At 32.2% G+C, this 18800-nt stretch overlaps 1 protein-coding gene across 1 annotated transcript in view; it reads left to right on the top strand.

The window, feature by feature from the left end:
- Nucleotides 1–18800, top strand: part of LRP1B (LDL receptor related protein 1B) — a 2167013-nt gene that overhangs the window by 1857368 nt on the left and 290845 nt on the right. The window contains exons 52-55 of the mRNA XM_070768349.1: nt 4692–4820; nt 7986–8108; nt 11639–11779; nt 12902–13089. Of these exons, the coding sequence (XP_070624450.1) occupies nt 4692–4820; nt 7986–8108; nt 11639–11779; nt 12902–13089 (581 nt within the window). The remainder of the gene's footprint in view (nt 1–4691; nt 4821–7985; nt 8109–11638; nt 11780–12901; nt 13090–18800) is intronic.

The raw sequence follows: 18800 nt of genomic DNA on the forward strand, positions 1-18800 counted from the left end.
TGTTTTTGATAAGTATTGCTAAGTTCCCCTCCAAGTTTATTATACTTGCTTGTATTGTCATAAGCCACACAGGCTGTGTGTATGTGTATTATAGTAATCACTATTGCTGAATTGTTTTAAATGGAAAGTAAGGAAACAGGCTATTGTATGTGATTTTAAAATGTACTTTAAAATTCAGCTATATATGATCAAAGTTATACCGTCAAATGTCTATGTTTACTATCCATCAACTATATTTTCTACAAAGTCGTGTGATTTCTTTTGATTAATCACAGATATTTAACAAATAATTTTAAATAAATGAATAAATGAATTTCTTAAGAAGTAGAAAAAGGAAGCAACCTAACCTTTATAAATTTATTATAATTGACCAGGCCTTCTACTAAATTATTCATATGTCTGTTTTTCTATCTTTCTGATCTGTTTCCACATGTGTGTTTGTACCTATAGCTTTATATTCTTTGCCTATTATATCCTATTTCATAACTATTACCACCCTCATTTTACAGTGATAAGGACCTGAGTCAGAATAAGGCTTAATTATGAAGTAAAGTGTACTTAACACGTTTTTAAAATTTTCGGGATTTGTGGCCTCTATTTAGGTCACCATCATGGAAACATGCATATAAGATTAATAATGTTCACACTAAAATCAGGTTCTTTATATGTAACATAAAATTGGAGATATCCTTGGAAAGTAGACAATTTATTTTCCTATATTAACCCACCTAAAATCTACTTTTTATTTACAAAACTAAAACAATTTAGTTATGGAACAGATAAAGATAAATGTAGAAAGATTACTATCAAAGACCTCTAAAAGCAAAAAGAAATCAGTAATCTGATGACTGACCAATCTATTTTATGTACTTTGTTTCTCTTTGCTATTAAATATTTCTATTAAAACATTAATTGAAGTATAGTTGATTTAAAACATTGTGTTAGTTTCAGGTTTATAGCAAAGTGAATCGGTTATACATATGCTTATATCCACTCTTTTTTTTTTTTTTTAGATTCTTTCCCACATAGGACATTGCAGAGTATTGAGTAGAGTTCTTTGTTTAATTTTAACTACCAACTTCCAACAGGTTAAGCGTATTTTCAGTCTCTAAAATTATCTCGCTTTTGACCCTTTGTATAATTCTACATTAAATGGCTCCCTTGATATTGCTATGCTTTCTAAGTGGACACAGCATACTAGAACTGGTAAAGATTCTAAAGTGACACAGAGTTGAATTCTCCTGCATCTGCATTTTCCAGCAGTGTAATCATGGACTGGTCCATTTTATTCCTTATTCCTCCAATTTCTTTCTTATTAAATGGTTACAAGACATTTACCTTATACAATTATCATGATCATCTGACATGGCCAATGGTTAATATCTAATGAATTTATTCCCATTCTCTTTTGTTCTTAATTTATTCCCATTCTCTTTCATTTCTGCTCCCTCCCTTATTTTTCAGAATAGTGTTGTTGTGTCAGTGTTTATCAATGTCCTGATAAGTTTTTTTGTTTTTTTTTTTAAAGGATTTAATGATAATGGACATGTTTACCTGTCATCAAAACACCCAGGCTATTAAATATATACACAGGCTGCATTTTATATACTACCAAGCTGTTGTTGCATAAAAATTACTGCTTTAAACCAAGCATTAGTCAATGAATAAACTTAATATTTTAGAATTGGAAAGGAACTTTATAAATAACTTATCTGAGTGGTTTTCAACCTTTAGTGTACAAAAACACCTATTCAGAGGTTGTTAAAATAAATAGATTCTTAATCCTCACTTCAAAATATTCTAATGTAGACATATTCTTTCTTCATAAGCATATAGTGGTTCTGACTTGGGATTTGAGGATTCAGTTTGAAAATCATAGTCTAGTTAACCTCTGTCATATAATAGATGAAGAAAGAAAAACTCACCGAGGTTGATAAATTTGCCAAGGTCACTCAGTGAATCAGTGATTGCAGAACTAGAACCAGAATTCATATTTCTAAAATATGTACAAAATTGGATAGTTTCTAAAATACTTACTAAAACAGATATAAAAACAATCAAATATTATATCTGAGTAAGTACATAGGGGCTTCCCTGGTGGCACTAGTTGTAAAGAATCTGTCTGCCAGTACAGGAGACATCAGAGATGCAAGTATAATTTCTGGGTCAGGAAGATCCCCTGGAGAAGGAAATGGCAACCCACTCCAGTATTCTAGCCTGGAGAATCCCATGATCAGAGGAACCTGATGGGCTACAATCCATGGGGTCACAAAAGGGTCAAACACGACTGAAGCATCTTAGCATAGCACAGCACAGGTACACAAAATGGATCTGGTAGAATTCCTTCTACTGTCTTCCTTCCCCCTTGGGATTCATTTCCCTGTGAATGGCAATGTGTCTCCAGATGAAAATGTAACTATGGAAGGAAGCCATGAGTTTTTTCTTTGGCTCATTTTCTTTCTAATTGACCATGATATTTTGGAATGCTCTTAACACAGAATCTGTTGAACCACTTTCAAGGGAGCCAGAAAATTAGCTGCAAATAGCTTTGTGCCATTTTATAGTTTTAGATATCTTAGTAATTATCTAGTCATACCCCTCAATTTAGAGTGAAACTCAGACACTAGTCTTCAAGGTCATACAGAATTAAAGTTCTCAACACTTAAATCAATGCTATATTTGTTATACGTACATTGAAAATAAATTGAAGTGATAATAAGAAAGCAGAAAAGGAGTTTTAAATGCATCAAAACTTCCTTAGCAGAAAGAATGAATTTTTTTTTACATCTCTAGCTAAATAATAAAAATATTATGGAAATTAAAGCACTAATTGAGAATCTAATACTGAAAGTGACACTGTATTTATGACTAGCTTAAAAAATAGATAAAAAGGAGGAATGATGTGAAAATAACTTTGTAAGGAAAGAATTTTATTATAGAAAGCACTAAAGATATAATAGGTAGCAGGTAAATTCATTTTTAAATTAAAACTACATCTGTTTAATAGATTTTCTTTATAATTTCTTCCAGTAATAGATATCATACTAAATCTCACTCTGTTAGCACTGATCCTCAATCAGATAAGCAAATCTGAATTACCTGGGGGACTTTTCAACATTCACTTGCCATCCTGTCTTCCTAATTTAAATGTATATCAGGAATGGGCATGTTTATGTTGCAAAGATCAGCAGGGGGTTTCAATTTGTCACCCTGCTGTCTTCCCATATTGAAAACATTGCATTGAAAGCAGTTTCTTCTCATAACAACTCTATGACTGAGAAATAAGATGGTAATTGATAATCCAAATGAAGTAGCTTTAAATGTTTAGAAACAACTGTCTTTCACCAATCTAGGCAGTCATATTTTCTTCCTGGAGATACTAGTAGTTTTTAAAATAATTCTTACAACTTATTTTTTTGAACCTTTTCGATTTGGTCACATGAAAGTGAAATTAAAGAGAAGTTAGATTTGGGAGACATGTTACTGATTCACTCAATATATATTTTATATACATAACAAATAAACCATTCAATATGTACAACTGTACTTGGGGTTAGGTAAATATCAAGAGAATGAATCATTTCCTAATTTTATTTGATTATTCTATACCCATAGAAGGAAAAGCAAAGAGCCAACCCCTGAGGCCCTTTGAATGTAGAGTAAACAGCATTTTTTTGTGTGGAAACTGATTTAAAAAAAATACATTTGAAAACATCATGCAATTAAAAGGATGTTGAATCAACAGAGTGAAGAAAAGATAGATTCTGTTTATTAAGTGTGTAAAACAAAGGGTACATGCGGACATTCATCCTTTTCAATGACAAAGGTGGGGAGTAACAATAATTACCTTACTGGTTAAGAGACGGTGCTTAGGAACCAAAAAGGTTTTGGCCTCCCAGCTCACCACAGGACCCTTTATGCAACTTGAGACTTCCTGCAAGCTGTCAGCTTCTCAGAGCCTCCATTTCCTTTTACATGAAGTGAAACTAATAATAGTTCTACTATTGTAGGTGATTGTGAGGACTAAATAAGTTAATATGCTAAGTGCTTAGCATATATTAAGTGATAAAAATGCTATTATTATTATTATCCTTATCGGTTCAGTCCTTCTGAAACTTTATCTCAATTTATTGAAAATTCTATGACACTTTTAGGCTTTTTACATTTTACATGGAGAAAATACTATTATTATTTTCTGCCATATAGCTTTTATTTTATTTTATTTTTCTACCATATACCTTTAAGAAATAAAATTCTTGCTATTGGGAAGGAATGGTCTTCTCAGGTAACATAGTGGTAAAGAATCCACCTACCAATGCAGAAGACCCAGGAGAAGCAGGTTTGATTCCTGGGTCAGGAAGATTCCCTGAAAGAGGAAATGGCATCCCATTCCAGTATTCTTGCTGGGAGAATTCCATGGACAGAGGAACCTGGTGAGCTACAGTCCATGGTGTAGCAATGGGTTGGACACAACTTAGCAACTAAACCACCACTGCCATTGAGAAGGAATGCATTCTGAGTGGAAACTATCCATAGGGGAAGGATAATACGTGGTGATTCCCAAAACTACAGTTTCTTCCTTGTCAGTGACATTCTTCTTCTTCTCTTCTCATCTTTTGGAAATATAAATGATATATTTTTTTCAGTGGACCTGCTATGATCCTAATGGCATTTTTTTTGGTGGTTTTCAGGTACCATCACCTGTGCAGCTGACATGTTCAGCTGCCAGGGCTCCCGTGCCTGTGTGCCCCGACACTGGCTGTGTGATGGTGAAAGGGACTGTCCAAATGGAAGTGATGAACTCTCCACAGCAGGCTGTGGTATGAACATGCACGGGGCTGTCTATGAAAGAATGCTGTTGCAGCATCCTCAGATACTTACTTCTGTAGTACTCACCATATCACCCTTTCTCTCACTTTCCCAACCCCTGGACTCATAGGTAGTATCGGATTTAATCAGGTGGGATGTTGTCAATCATAGTAGTTCAGCAACCCCTCACACCGCTGTTCAGAGTGTTTCCAACATGCACAGTGGGATTACACATTTTAAAATCATTTTGATGAGTGAAAAATTTTCACTTCATTTCTGCGATACTGTAACCACCCTACGTATATTTGTGTGGTGGGGTTGTTACTTTCTTTTTAGTATCTTCCGCGACCCTGTACTCCCCTTGAAGGCTTTTAGATTGCCCATTACAGATACTCTGTAAATGGCTGCTGTGATCCTAAATAACTACTGACCAGAAGGTCAGTAAACACCTATTAGTCCTACAGATAGGATATTAACCCTTAGGTCAGGTAAAAATAGTATGGATATAGCTGAATGAAGCTAGGGGATCAGAGGAACAGCTTTGGAGGCCAGACAATTTACTAAGTTTCTGACTCTAGGTCACTTCAAGAAATTTTCAGGGAATTACTCAGTAGTAAAAATTTAGATAAATTCCTTTGCGTGATCAAGAGAATGAAGGGCCTGGATGTTTGAATGCAGATCCCAAGGTCACCACATAGGGGATATGTTGAGCAGAGCAACGTATTAGGAAGAGTGCTATGGACTCTGCTTATTAAAATGAAGTCTGCTGGTCATCTCTCAGATGACCTACCTTCAGGTCTTTAAAACTGTATTTGAAGCTGTAATGTAATAATATGTATAAATGGGTGCATGCATATGGGGTATAGTTAAAGCTGAAAAGGAAAAGGAAGACTTTGAGGCAGGCTTAAATGTGCACAGAACTCATACTATTGTAGAATAAATCACTTTGATCTTCAAATTGATATGTGTCTGTAAAGGTCAATGGGGCCATTGAGGGCTACATAATAAAGGATTAGGCATCAATTCAAGGATCCATATAGTCCTTGTATACTGTTGCTATTGTAGCAAGTTAATACTCTGGGAGGCATATTAACACTTTTGGGCCACATGGGTGTTATTAACTAAATTATGTTAAAATATAACAAATTGTACTCAAGTGACCTGAAAGCATTAATGCCAAATAAGTCTCTGTTGCTTAGCATTTTAAAGAATAATTCATATATTAGAATTGGCATAATTCACTTGAGTTATATAAGCTGTCACACAGTTCAAAGTTACAATAGTGGTTAGTAAATGAGTTTTACTTTGATTATAATGAGCAGTTTTTAACTCTGCTTTTATGTGGCTTCTGTACCATTTTTGAAAATACATTTGTTGAAAATGTCATACTTGATTAAATTCAAATAATTCTTTTTATTTCACCTGCTAATATCTCTTTTCAGTCATTACTGAGTTTTGAAAGCAGAGAGGTTTTCCTTTTTTCATGTAGTCTGGGCCAGATTTGGGATCGGGAGTTGATAAGCATATAAAAGAATAATTATAATACCTTAAGTGTCAGAATGACACATACAAAAGATACTAGATCATCACAAATAAATATTGTGTAAAAAAGCCTAGAAGTCTTGTAGAAGGATTTCAAAGAAAAGCAATAACATTATCTGAATTGTGAAGAACATAGAGAAGAACGAGGAGTGTTGAAGGTAGAGGAAAGTGCCAGTTAAGACATGAAGGGGACAGATTGGAAGGCCTCTACATTTTTTCAAGTGCCCATTATACTTCAATTATTTTGGTAGGTGTTTTTATTTACATTATTGAATTTCCATAGTATTTTAGTAAAGTGCCTTTGGAGATCTGCCAAAAATAATTGTGTAGATTGAGAATTGTAAGAGCATCTATTGAATATCTAAAATGAACTGATCTGCTTCATATACCTTATCTAGTTCTTACAAGAAATTTATCAGGTAAATTTTATTATCCTCATTAAGCAGATAAAGAAACATATGTAGCAAGAAGGTAAATATTAATAGCTTTACTTAGGATAAAAATTTAAGGTGCTAAACACTTTTTTGCAAAGTCTTATTTTTTCCAGTGTACCATAATTAAAAAGATTGTTTTTTCACTTAAAACATAAAATATAATTGGCCTACATATTGTGTTAATTTTAGGTGTGCAACATATTGATTTAATGTATTTATATCTTATTGCAAAATGGTTACCACAATGAACTTAGTTAACATCCATCATATATCAGAGTCTTAACATTTGAAATACTGCAAACCTTGAGTCAGATCCTAGCATTTACCCTTTACGTGTAAGAAAGGTAACTAAAAATAGTTAAATGATCAAACCTCTATGATGCTATGCGTCTACTGTTAAAGCTCATTTTCTCTCTACAAGCCAGTATCTTTTGGACTTCTACTCAAGTTTTATTGCACATTTTAAGTAATCATTTTCCTCACTGGTTAGGGCCCTTGATAGAGAATACTTTTTTGGATCAGTATTCCAAAAGGATCAATGTTCCATTTCATGGATCAATATTCCTTATTTGGTGTGGTACTTATGGTTGGGCTCATCTCGCTATAGATCTTAACCTATTTCAACATCTACTCTAGAAGTCACCCCAAAGTTTTATTTTCCTCTTAAAAAGTAACTTCCTTAGCCTCTTTGATTTTCTTTTCACTTCCATCATGAGCATTAGCACTTGGTGGTCTTTTCATGTCCATTTTTCACAAAGAAGCAAGGTTTTTATCACCTTGCTAACATTACTGCAGCCATGAGGAGAGGAAAAAAAAATATCCAACAACATTGTTAGAGTTGAGTGATTTTTTTTTTTATCACATATGAACCTTTAAATTCATCCTTCAGCAAACTCACAAATTGCTAAATGTTCTGAAATTTCAAGGTCAATCTAGAATTGTTGAGCATTTTAACACTGAAATTTAGAATTATATATATTTATATTCATACATTAGAATACTACTTATATAAAAATATGCATGTTAATATATTTTATTAATTTATCTGATACACTGAATGTTTAGCTAACATTCCTTTTTAAAAAGACCAGGAATTACTGAGTGTACTGAGTATGACAACATACATTCCCCAAACTCTTAATGTAGGAAAAGATGAAGTAAGTGCTCATTTAAATTATTTTTCTCTGATGTCTTCCTTAGCTCCCAATAATACATGTGATGAAAATGCTTTCATGTGCCATAATAAAGTGTGCATTCCCAAGCAATTTGTTTGTGACCACGATGATGACTGTGGAGATGGTTCTGATGAGTCATTGCAGTGTGGTAAGTATATATGAACTCTTCATGGACAAGATTCTCAGGCTGAATACCAGTCTTTAACAAAAACAAATAAATGCATTTCTTAATGTCACTAAGGACATGCAAATTTGGTAATATAGACCTACTGCATATAGCCTCTTTAAACTCTACCAAAATTACACATGTATTTGAAAATTTTACCTATGGTTGTAGTGTTCTTACAAGAACCATACTGGAAAATGTTTATAAAAACATCTTTCAATTTCAGAACTTTGTGAAGTATCTTGTACTTTAAAAACAATATATGGCTGGCTAGTTCAGTCTTATAGCCAAATAAAATATTTTAGTGAGAAAAAAAGAATACAATTCACATAGCTACCAGAAAATATACATATTTAACATTTTTCTTTTATCTGTTTGCATATGTTTATATTTGTTAAAAATTAATATTGTTATTTTGAAATTTATCTTGTCACATATATTTATCTAATTATCATGTGTTTATAATGTGTATATGAACACATATATAACTTCTGTGATAAAATTAGTATATTAAAAATTTCCAGGTGAAATTGAAATGTTATGTAAACCTAGTACTTTTGTAAAATATTTAAATGTATGCATGAATAAATACAAAATGAAAATCCATGGAATAAATCCACATATACCTATGAAAGGCAATAATTTAGTTTCCTTCCTATGTCCTGCTTATCCAATAGCTATAACCTTGGCTTTTGATATAAACTTCCTTGAGATCAGTGGATATCAGTTTTTATATCAATTCACCATTAAGTCATGGATTCAATGTGATATTTTAAAAGCTAACTCGTAACTCAAGATGTAAATCTGATGCTAGAGTTATATCTGATTGAATATATTTCTCAGCTAGACATTATGCTTGGTTCATATGGAAATGAATGAGACAGAAATCTCACTAGAAAAAAAAATTATAGATGAACAGGAAAATCAAGAGTACAATATAGAACAATAACATTCATAGTCATATGGGAATAATAACAATCACAATACATAAAGTCAGAGATGAAAAAATAATTTTGGGGGCAGTAAAGAACAGAGACAGGGAGTGTTAGTCAGTGGAAATCATATTTAGATGCTACAGAACATGACATAGTGGTTAAAAATATGGACCCTAGAGCCAAATGGCCTGGGTCCAATCCTGATTCTGCCAGTTACTAACTGTGTGACCTTGGAAAAATGACTTTTATCTCCCTGCACTTCAATTTCTTTATCTGCAGAAATATATATAGTAACATTATTTAGTTCTTAGGACCATTAAGAGAATTAAATCATTAATATTTGTAAAGTACATAAAACAGTTCCAAACACAGTAAATCCTATATATGTTTACAAAAACTATAAATTGACATGGTTGTGAAATAGCAATTAGTCTTTGGTGAGGTCAGTTGGCGTTAGAAGTTTTAGATTCTAAAAAGTCTCAAATACAATGTTAAAGAATTTGTATTTAATTATTTTGCCTCACTTGGCAAGCACACATTTTAAAAACAGGGGAATGTCACAGTTAAATTTGAACTTTAGAACCATCCTTTTCAGCAGAGTGGATGAAACAGTGCTATGAGGGAGAGGTACCATAAAGAGTTATGATAATTAGCACTGTGATTTTGAACTAAGGCAGAAATGATGGAATGGAAAATGGAGAATTGGGTCAGAATTCATTTACAGTTACAGATGGAGGGTAAAGTACAATTTCTATCTTGGATGACTAGGAGGATGGCATTGATATTAATGAGTTTTAGAATGAAGTTAGGAGGCAGTTTTGCTGATGCAGGAGAAGAAGGATGTATCAAATAATTAATTTTGGACATTTTGAATATGCAGTGTTACTCAGATAATCACATGAAGCTATACAGTGAGTACTTGAAATTTTACTTCTAGATTATGATCAGGACAAATAATATTACCCTAGTGACCATCAACATAAGGGTGATATTCAAAAATACGACAAAGAATGAGAATACCCATCATTGTAGAAATGAAAAGGGGAAAACCCTAGACTGAGGGTTGAAATAAGGGCTTCTTCTCTAACAATTTAGGGTATAACAGGAGAAAACTTCATACAGAAAGAGGGGGGAAAGGAAATAGCAAAAGCAAAATTAGAAGTCTGAGAGAGTGTATTATGAATATTAAGTCAGAAAACTATTTCCAAGGTAGAACAGACAATACCTTTAAGCACTGCAGAAAGATGAAGCAGATAGGAGCCAGAGACACATAAATTTACCAACTATCACTTGAAATCTATTAGCTCTAAGAGGAATTTCAGAGTGTAGAAGTTGCAGAAATGAGACATTAATAATGAAAGTTGAACTGGAGATAAGTAAGTGAAAGTAAGATTGAGTAGGGACTGGACTGAGCAGGGAAGAAGGGTCATTGTTGTTGAGAGTTGTATAAATAGATTTTTATTATTATTGGACTGGAAGACACTTGAACATAGGTATTGCATAAAGAAGAGGAGCAAGTGAAGGAGAAGGAGGAAAGAAATACTAGAGAATCAGAGGGTTTTTTAGAACTATCTAGTTTTGCCATGCAGTATAATAAACATTTTAAGTAAATAATTATTATTGAATCATTTTTTTTCTGTTGAAATTTTATTTTTAAGCCATAAAAATCTTATTTTCTCACTTCAGAAGTAAAATGTTTGCCCACATTTACCAGAAAGTTTGCAAAAGAAATGACTTTTTTTTAATTGCTTACAAACTCAGGAAGAAATCAAATCTGAAGCTTCATAATATTTAAAATCAAATGAGTTTTACTTATAAACAGACATAGATATGAACATTAACAACTGATGGATTGATACTATGATTTGAGTAAAGCCTTTTAATGCCTCTAACAATCAATATGTAGGATAATTACAATAGTTTTCTGCTTATTACTCTATGAATTGGCTTTTAATTTTCTCATTTTAACAATTTCTTTACACTTTCAGGGCTTCTTCCCAAACATAAACATGACATTATAGCTTCTGAAAATTATCATTATAATCCAGAGTCAGTTCATCCATATGTTCTAGTATTCTACCTAACCAAGTTCAGTCTTGAAAATAATTTATAATAGCTTTGATTTTGTTTTCCATTCTAAGGAAAATCTTTAGGGTATAGACAATAAGTAAACAGAGATTATATACTCATTATAAATTTTGTTATGTGTGTGTATATATGTGTATATATGTGTATATATATATATATATATATATACACACCCATGTTGCATATGTATTTTGTTATGTGTGTGTGTATATATATATATATATATACATTTTGTTAGCAATATGTATTTTTTTCCCTTAGGTCAAAACAAAATAGGAGTGCCTTGTTTCCAGCTCTTTTTCTGGTCTTTAATCCTATTTTTCCAACCACAAATATCTCTTGCAATTATTACAACTGCCCTATAAAGAAAAAGGAAATATCTCCCATAAGATGCCTGGGTAACACATGGTTAATTTGGTTCAGTGCACATTATGAATGAAGTTTTAATAAATATCTGTTATGTGAAGTAAAATGTTTCTTTGCCTGCAGGGTACCGACAATGCAATGCAGAAGAGTTTAGCTGTGCTGATGGGCGATGTCTCTTAAATACTCAGTGGCAGTGTGATGGAGATTTTGACTGTACAGACCATTCTGATGAGGCACCTATAAACCCAAAGTGTAAAAGTGCAGGTACAGAATGTGTACAATACTATGCTTATTCCAAAATTGATTTTTTAAGGCAATACTGTGACTCATTTTTAGGTTCATGAGGTATTCACTGAGAGAAAATGCAATTAATTATGTGATACTTCTACTGACACCATGCAATAGAAGCATCCTGGTAATCCACCTTGTTTTGGAGTTAGTTTTAGAAATGTGAGTCTGTGCCACAGATATGCATCCATCATCCTGTTGCTTTAAAAAAGTCATTTTTCTTAATACATTATTTAATGTGAAGATAATTTCCATGTATGGACCTATTTGGTTACTTTCCATGTATGGACCTTTTAAATAGAACATTTAATCAAAAAGGTTGAGATTTACTGAGATAAAGTCAGTATTATTCAAACTTAGGCAAAATGAAATAAATTGCATATCATTTGAACAGAAAATAGATATGTAGCCAAACTTGGTCTATTTTTCACTTTACCATTCCAAAGATTGAATACCTAGTTATAAATTTTAGAATAAACCCAATTACTTTTTTTTCTCACATAGTTTACATGTTAATAGGCATTCTTGTATCATGTATTATAATGAGTAATGTTTAAATCATCAGGTTTTGAATAGCTGCAAAACCTGAACTCCTTTCCATAGCTATATTTGAAACAACTATTATTCACCACAAGCGTCTTTTTATGCCCAGATTTTAAAATGTCAATGTTATATTTCCAGGAAAAAAAAAGGAATTTAGGAATATCTACCTATTCCAGACTCTTAATTTTCAGTGAAATGCAATTTCTCAGAGACCTATGACTTGAGGAAAATGTCAAGCTATCATTACACTTTTGAACTCATTCTTCACAATATAAATTAAGACAGAAATACTCCATTAATTTTGCTATTGATGCTTATTTTGATTGCTAATTTTCAATATAAAGCTATATTTGCAGTGTTTTGAACATGAAACTGTTTGCCCTTGATTTTCTTTGTATATACAATATTACACTGAATATAAAGCACTTTATATATACCTATATTTACTATAATTTTTGTCTAACAAGTTATCATATTTGTGAATGTTTTCAGCAATTGCAGTATAAAACAATGGCATGCCCTTTATGTTCCATTTGTTTTATTTTCTTTTTCCAGAACAGTCATGCAACAGTTCATTTTTTATGTGCAAAAATGGCAGGTGCATTCCCAGTGGAGCTCTTTGTGACAATAAGGATGACTGTGGTGATGGCTCAGATGAGAGGAATTGCCATATAAATGAGTGTTTGAGTAAGAAGGTCAGTGGATGTTCTCAAGATTGTCAGGACCTTCCTGTCAGTTATAAGGTAGGTACTCATCAAAAATAGAAAATCATGTGATAGGTTAGAATTTGAGATAATAAAAATTATTTAATTCAATATAGCTGTAAGACTGCAAGTGATTAGATTATTGTGAGTTAAAAGTATTTAAATGGAGAGTTTCTATACAAGTGAACCATAATAATAGTGTGGTATATAAATAGAATATAATCATGAAGACAAAAAATTCAAAGTGTTCAGCTTTCTAAATAAATGGTAATCATAAAGAAAAAAATGTAAGTATAGAAAGGTCAGTGTTTGAGAAAGATACTGCTGTTAATAGCTGGGTAAATATGCATACTGCTCTCTGAAATTCCTATTTCTTCCCTCATTTTCCCTCTCATACATCTTTGAAGTAGAATGGGCTGATCATTTATATTTTATCACAACACAGGAGAATGCAATATTTTTTTCAAATAAACAGGAAGAAAAAAACAGAGTACATGAATTATTAGGACTGAGTGCAGGTACACTAAAAGATAAATCATGTCTAATATCCTAATTGCTTTTTGTTGGTACCACTTTCCTGAAGAAGGTGATTCACTGACAAATTGACTGACAGAAATAGCTTTAGAAAACATCTCTATTTTAGTATGTTGAAATGGAGGATGCATACAAACTAAATCTTTAAGTGGTATTTTAGGTTAAAATCAATTATGTAAATATGGGAAAACCTCAGTAAAAGCAATTCAGTTGGAAATTAGTGATTTTAACTGGACAATAGCTCTGTATGAATCAGCAAAAGAACATGGCTTCAGTGAAACACAGAGGCCACCTAATCTAGTTAGGAGTAGTACAGATATCAGTAGAATTTTGTTCTACTGAATTCTGTGATGATCAGGACATACCTGGGGTACTATGCACATCTAGGGACATGACACTTTAAGAGGAATTTTGACAAATTTTACTGTATCCACATTTGTGCATCCAGTGGCATCAGGGGTCTGGAAAACACACCTTTGGAAGAAATTGCACCAAGAGCAAAATGGCTATTCAGCTGTATTTAAATATATGAAATTCTACCCTGCTGTATTCAAAACGGATATCCAACAAGAACCTATTATATAGCACCTAGAACTCTGCTCAATGTCACCTGCCAGCCTGGATGGGAGGAGAGGTTTGAGGGAGAAGGGATACATGTATATGTATGGCTGAGTCCCTTTGCCATTCACCTGAAAGTATCACAACATTGTTAATTGGCTATACTCTTACACAAAATAAAAATTTTAAAGTTTGAAAAATAATTTTGAAAGAGTCAAATAAATAAAAATGGCATTAATAAATACATAAATATATGAAGTACTAGAATAGGGAGCATATCTTGTCTGAGTTGTTTCAAAGGTTGGAATTAGGAGTTGGGAAACAGAGTCTGTTCAATATAAGGAAGATGTTTTGAACATCAAAACTCTTTATATTGGAAGGAGTTGTCACCTTTCTTATGTCTAAGTGTTTCATCTGGGCCTAAGTGACTTTCTTTAAAAGATGCGAGAAAAAAAAAAAGTATATTACAAAGATGCTTGGGCTTTTAACTGCCAGCCTTGACATTCTATGACAGTCAGTTCTATCTAATGGTAAATTCAGCCAAACAACCATTCTGTCATTTATAATATCTGAATTTCTGTTATTATGACTAACTTAATTAACTACTTTGGTCACTGTATATGGATATAACCTAAAAAGTATAATAATCATTTCCCCTGTGTTAAAATAGAGATGAAAAGTAAAATACTAAGAAAGTTATGTTTATTTTTAAAGTTTTTAGACCCAATACTGTATTAAGAAGAATTATTTCAAATTGTAAGACTTACACAACTGAAGCAACTAACCACCCATGCATGTAAGACTTAAAACACAAATGCACAGACTCATCACACTATACTGTAGGTAGAAGGAAGCAAGACAGATGAGCCAGGACAGCTCCTAATGAGCTGAGTAGGTACCAGATAATTAATTTTGGTAGTACATATTTTGAAACCTGATGAAGCAGAAAAAATATTATTGGTGATTTATGTTTCAATGCAGAAATATTTCCCCCCAAATCAGGAAATGTGTTATAAAATTATAAGAGGCAATGGCTATAATTTTGTCATGTTATAAATAATAATCCATTTCTATCATATATTATGTATATCCATTCACTCATCTATTTAAATGCCTAAACTTAAATTTCAAAGTAGATTTATTTGTTTTTAATCTATCATAACAATATTGTGATAAAATTAAAAAAATATAGAATATGAAATGGTCACCCTTTGACATAACATTAAAAGTAAGGATTAGTATTTTTTAATGGCTACATGTAAAGAGTGCTGACTTCTTAAAGATTCCATATGTGGAAAACTACTTTTGGTAGAAATAGTTCTTACCCAGAAAATCATGTTAAATTACACTATTTTAATTACTTTATAAGATTCCTCACACTGAAATAATTGTTTATTGATACCTTTAAAATATCAGTATTTTCTGTTTGACTTCTCTGGAGTCATAGAATGAAGTGAGAATCTGAGTTAAAATAGACATACTAATTATTTTAAAAGTCAGTATATATAATACCTGATAAAATTGCTATGTATATGCTCTCTAATATAAACACATGTCAAAACTAATGTAATGGATAAAATAAAACATCTACTGAGGGAAGCAAAACCAGTTAAAAAATGAGAGGTAGGAGGGAGGTTCAAGAGGGAGGGCCATATATATGGTTATGATTCATCCATGTTGATGTATGGCAGAAACCAACACAATATCATAATTATCTTTCAATTTAAAATAAATAGATTAATAAAAAACGAAAATAACTGAGAATAATGAATAAGAAACTTAAATATTCAAAGAAAATATTTTATATATTGTGTTATATATATGTATATACATGCATATATATATATAATATTTATGGTATATCCTGGAAAAGGGAATGGCTACCCACTCCAGTATTCTTGCCTAAAGAATCCCATGAGCAAAAAGGTATGGTGGGCTAAAGTCCATGAGTCACAAAGAGTCAGACACAACTGAGCAACTAAGAATAATCACACTTTTATGTTATATATGAAAATTTAATATGTATCTGTTATATGTTATATTTCTGAATATTAATTTATAGGAGATTGAACAAAAATCTTAATTACAAAATAATTCTCTATTTTGGAGAAAAAATGTTAGCTGATGGATTTCTCTTTTTTCAGAGAATGGGGAAAACTCTACAGTAAACTATTTCTCTTTACAGTATCAGCAAAACAAGACAAATCCTACTGCAAATTATCCAATAAAATGAAAATTGCTTATAAAAGCAAAATTTATACCTTCTGGACTGTGAATAACTTGCACATTTGCTGTAAAACAAATAACAATCGATCCAACTATTCAAAAGGGAATAATAACACTTAACTAAAAAAGCAAGAATCTTATTTTGATGGAAGGGTAACTTACCATGAGAAAATAAATGTACTTTAGGGAGATAAATGAATTTTAATGTATACAAGATAATCAATATTTTCAAATATCACTTAAAAATCTGCAAAGAAATTTTTCTGAATGTTATAGGAAAACTTTGGACAGCTATATTTGTTTCTAGTAATATGTTTCTCTAAAAAATTAATATAAATAAAACAATCAGAAATAGTTCTTAATTATGAGGAATATTAACTTGACATTGAATATATGTCTCACTTTCATAAAGACTATATTTTTAAATGAAAGTGAAACATTTTGAAACCATTCTTTTTTAACTAAATATAGATGAATCTTTCATCTTTTATCTTTGTGGACAAAAATGATTATTATTAATTTTTCATTCAATTTATGAAAGTTATGTTAGTAGGATTTCTCTTAAATGCCTTTTAATTATTTGGGGGTAAAAATGATTTTGGTAAAACAAGGTTAATGGACCTTTAGAGAAAAGCACTGAAACACGTATATTATCATATGTGAAACAGATCACCAGTCCAGTTTCCGATGCATGAGACAGGGTTCTCAGGGCTGGTGCACTGGGATGACCCTGAAGGATGGGATGGGGAGGGAGTTGGGAGAGGGGTTCAGGATGGGGAACACATGTACACCCATGGCTGATTCATGTCAGTGTATGGCAAAAACCACAACAATGTTGTAAAGTAATTAGCCTCCAATTAAAATAAATAATTTAAAAAAATCTCTTTCACACTTAAAAAAACTTGCTGTTAAATATAGTTTAACTTGTTTATAGAAATGCCCACCCATTACACTTGATAACTTTTACAAATTTTACCTTCAAGAAATTAATTTTCCATAAATATGTTTTTATCAAACCAGCTAGTTAGTGTGGTAGTTCTATAACCTGACATTAGCCATTCAAAGTAGTTTCCCCAAACCCTGTTAGAATCGGGACACTTATTTGTTTCTTTATACAATACTCTTTTGAGAGGAATGTAATGCATTCTATAACACGTCCTTTCACTTTTCCTTAAGTGCCCCTTGAATTCAGCTCTATCCTGTGTCTGCCTATGTGTCTTCTGGCTTCCATATGATCACATGATCTAATTTTCAATTGTTTCAGTGATATCTTTTTGCAGCCTGTCAATTGCCTTTTGAAAATTTTGTTGTTGTTGTTGTTTTTTAATTTTATTTTATTTTTAAACTTTACAATATTGTGTTAGTTCTGCCAAATATCGAAATGAATCCGCCACAGGTATACATGTGTTCCCCATACTGAACCCTCCTCCCTCCTCCCTCCCCATACTCTCCCTCTGGGTCGTCCCAGTGCACCAGCCCCAAGCATCCAGTATCATGCTTCGAACCTGGACTGGCGACTCGTTTCATACATGATATTATACATGCTTCAATGCCATTCTCCCAAATCTTCCCACCCTCTCCCTCTCCCATAGAGTCCATAAGACATTGTGTAAAATATACAACTTAGAATTTACCATTTTAACTATTTGTAATTATATTTCAGTGACATTTAGCATCTCTCTCTCACACACACAGTCTCTTTTGTATTTTGGACATAGCATAAGCACCAATTCCCCTGACTTCCTTATCTGGTGGTAGGATGAGTCTTCTCAAGGAAAGTAATACTGTCAAAAGCTATGATCTGATGAGGAGAATTTGGGAAATTATGTTGTGGCTTTTGCTTTGATTTGCTGGCTTGCTAATGGATTCTGGAGATTACAAAATAAATCCTCTGTAATGGTTTAGAATTATTAGATAAATATTGGTATAAATATTGAAGATAAAAGTGCCAAGGAAGTAAAGAGATTCATTTTTATGTAAAAGGACTTGGAAACATTATTCATTTATCTTTTGAGCACTTTCAGGTGAAGCTAATGGTCCTTCTCCACACAATGAACACCATTTTTTGTACTTCGAAATTCTACCCTTCAATTATTTGTTTGATGATTATTTAATAATAAGCACACATGTCTCTCTCTAATATTTTGCAAATAGATACATAGGTTCAAATGTTTGTAATGAATACTAGCTTTTCTTAACAATTTAGAGTTCCGACTTCATGTTCCTATTCGGTACTCACAGGTTCCTTTATTCAAAGGCTATATAGGATAGTCTTAAGGTTAATATGATCATAATCGTATGACCAATTATAAGTTCATTTTGTGTAATTATAATTCCCATATGCTACCTGGCAGGTGCTGAATATACAACTGAAAGACCAATCATAACCCCTCATTATTTTCAGGAATGCAAAGACGTACATTGCATGACAT

Source organism: Bos indicus, chromosome 2 (assembly GCF_029378745.1).
Source record: "Bos indicus isolate NIAB-ARS_2022 breed Sahiwal x Tharparkar chromosome 2, NIAB-ARS_B.indTharparkar_mat_pri_1.0, whole genome shotgun sequence".
NCBI lineage: Eukaryota > Metazoa > Chordata > Mammalia > Artiodactyla > Bovidae > Bos > Bos indicus.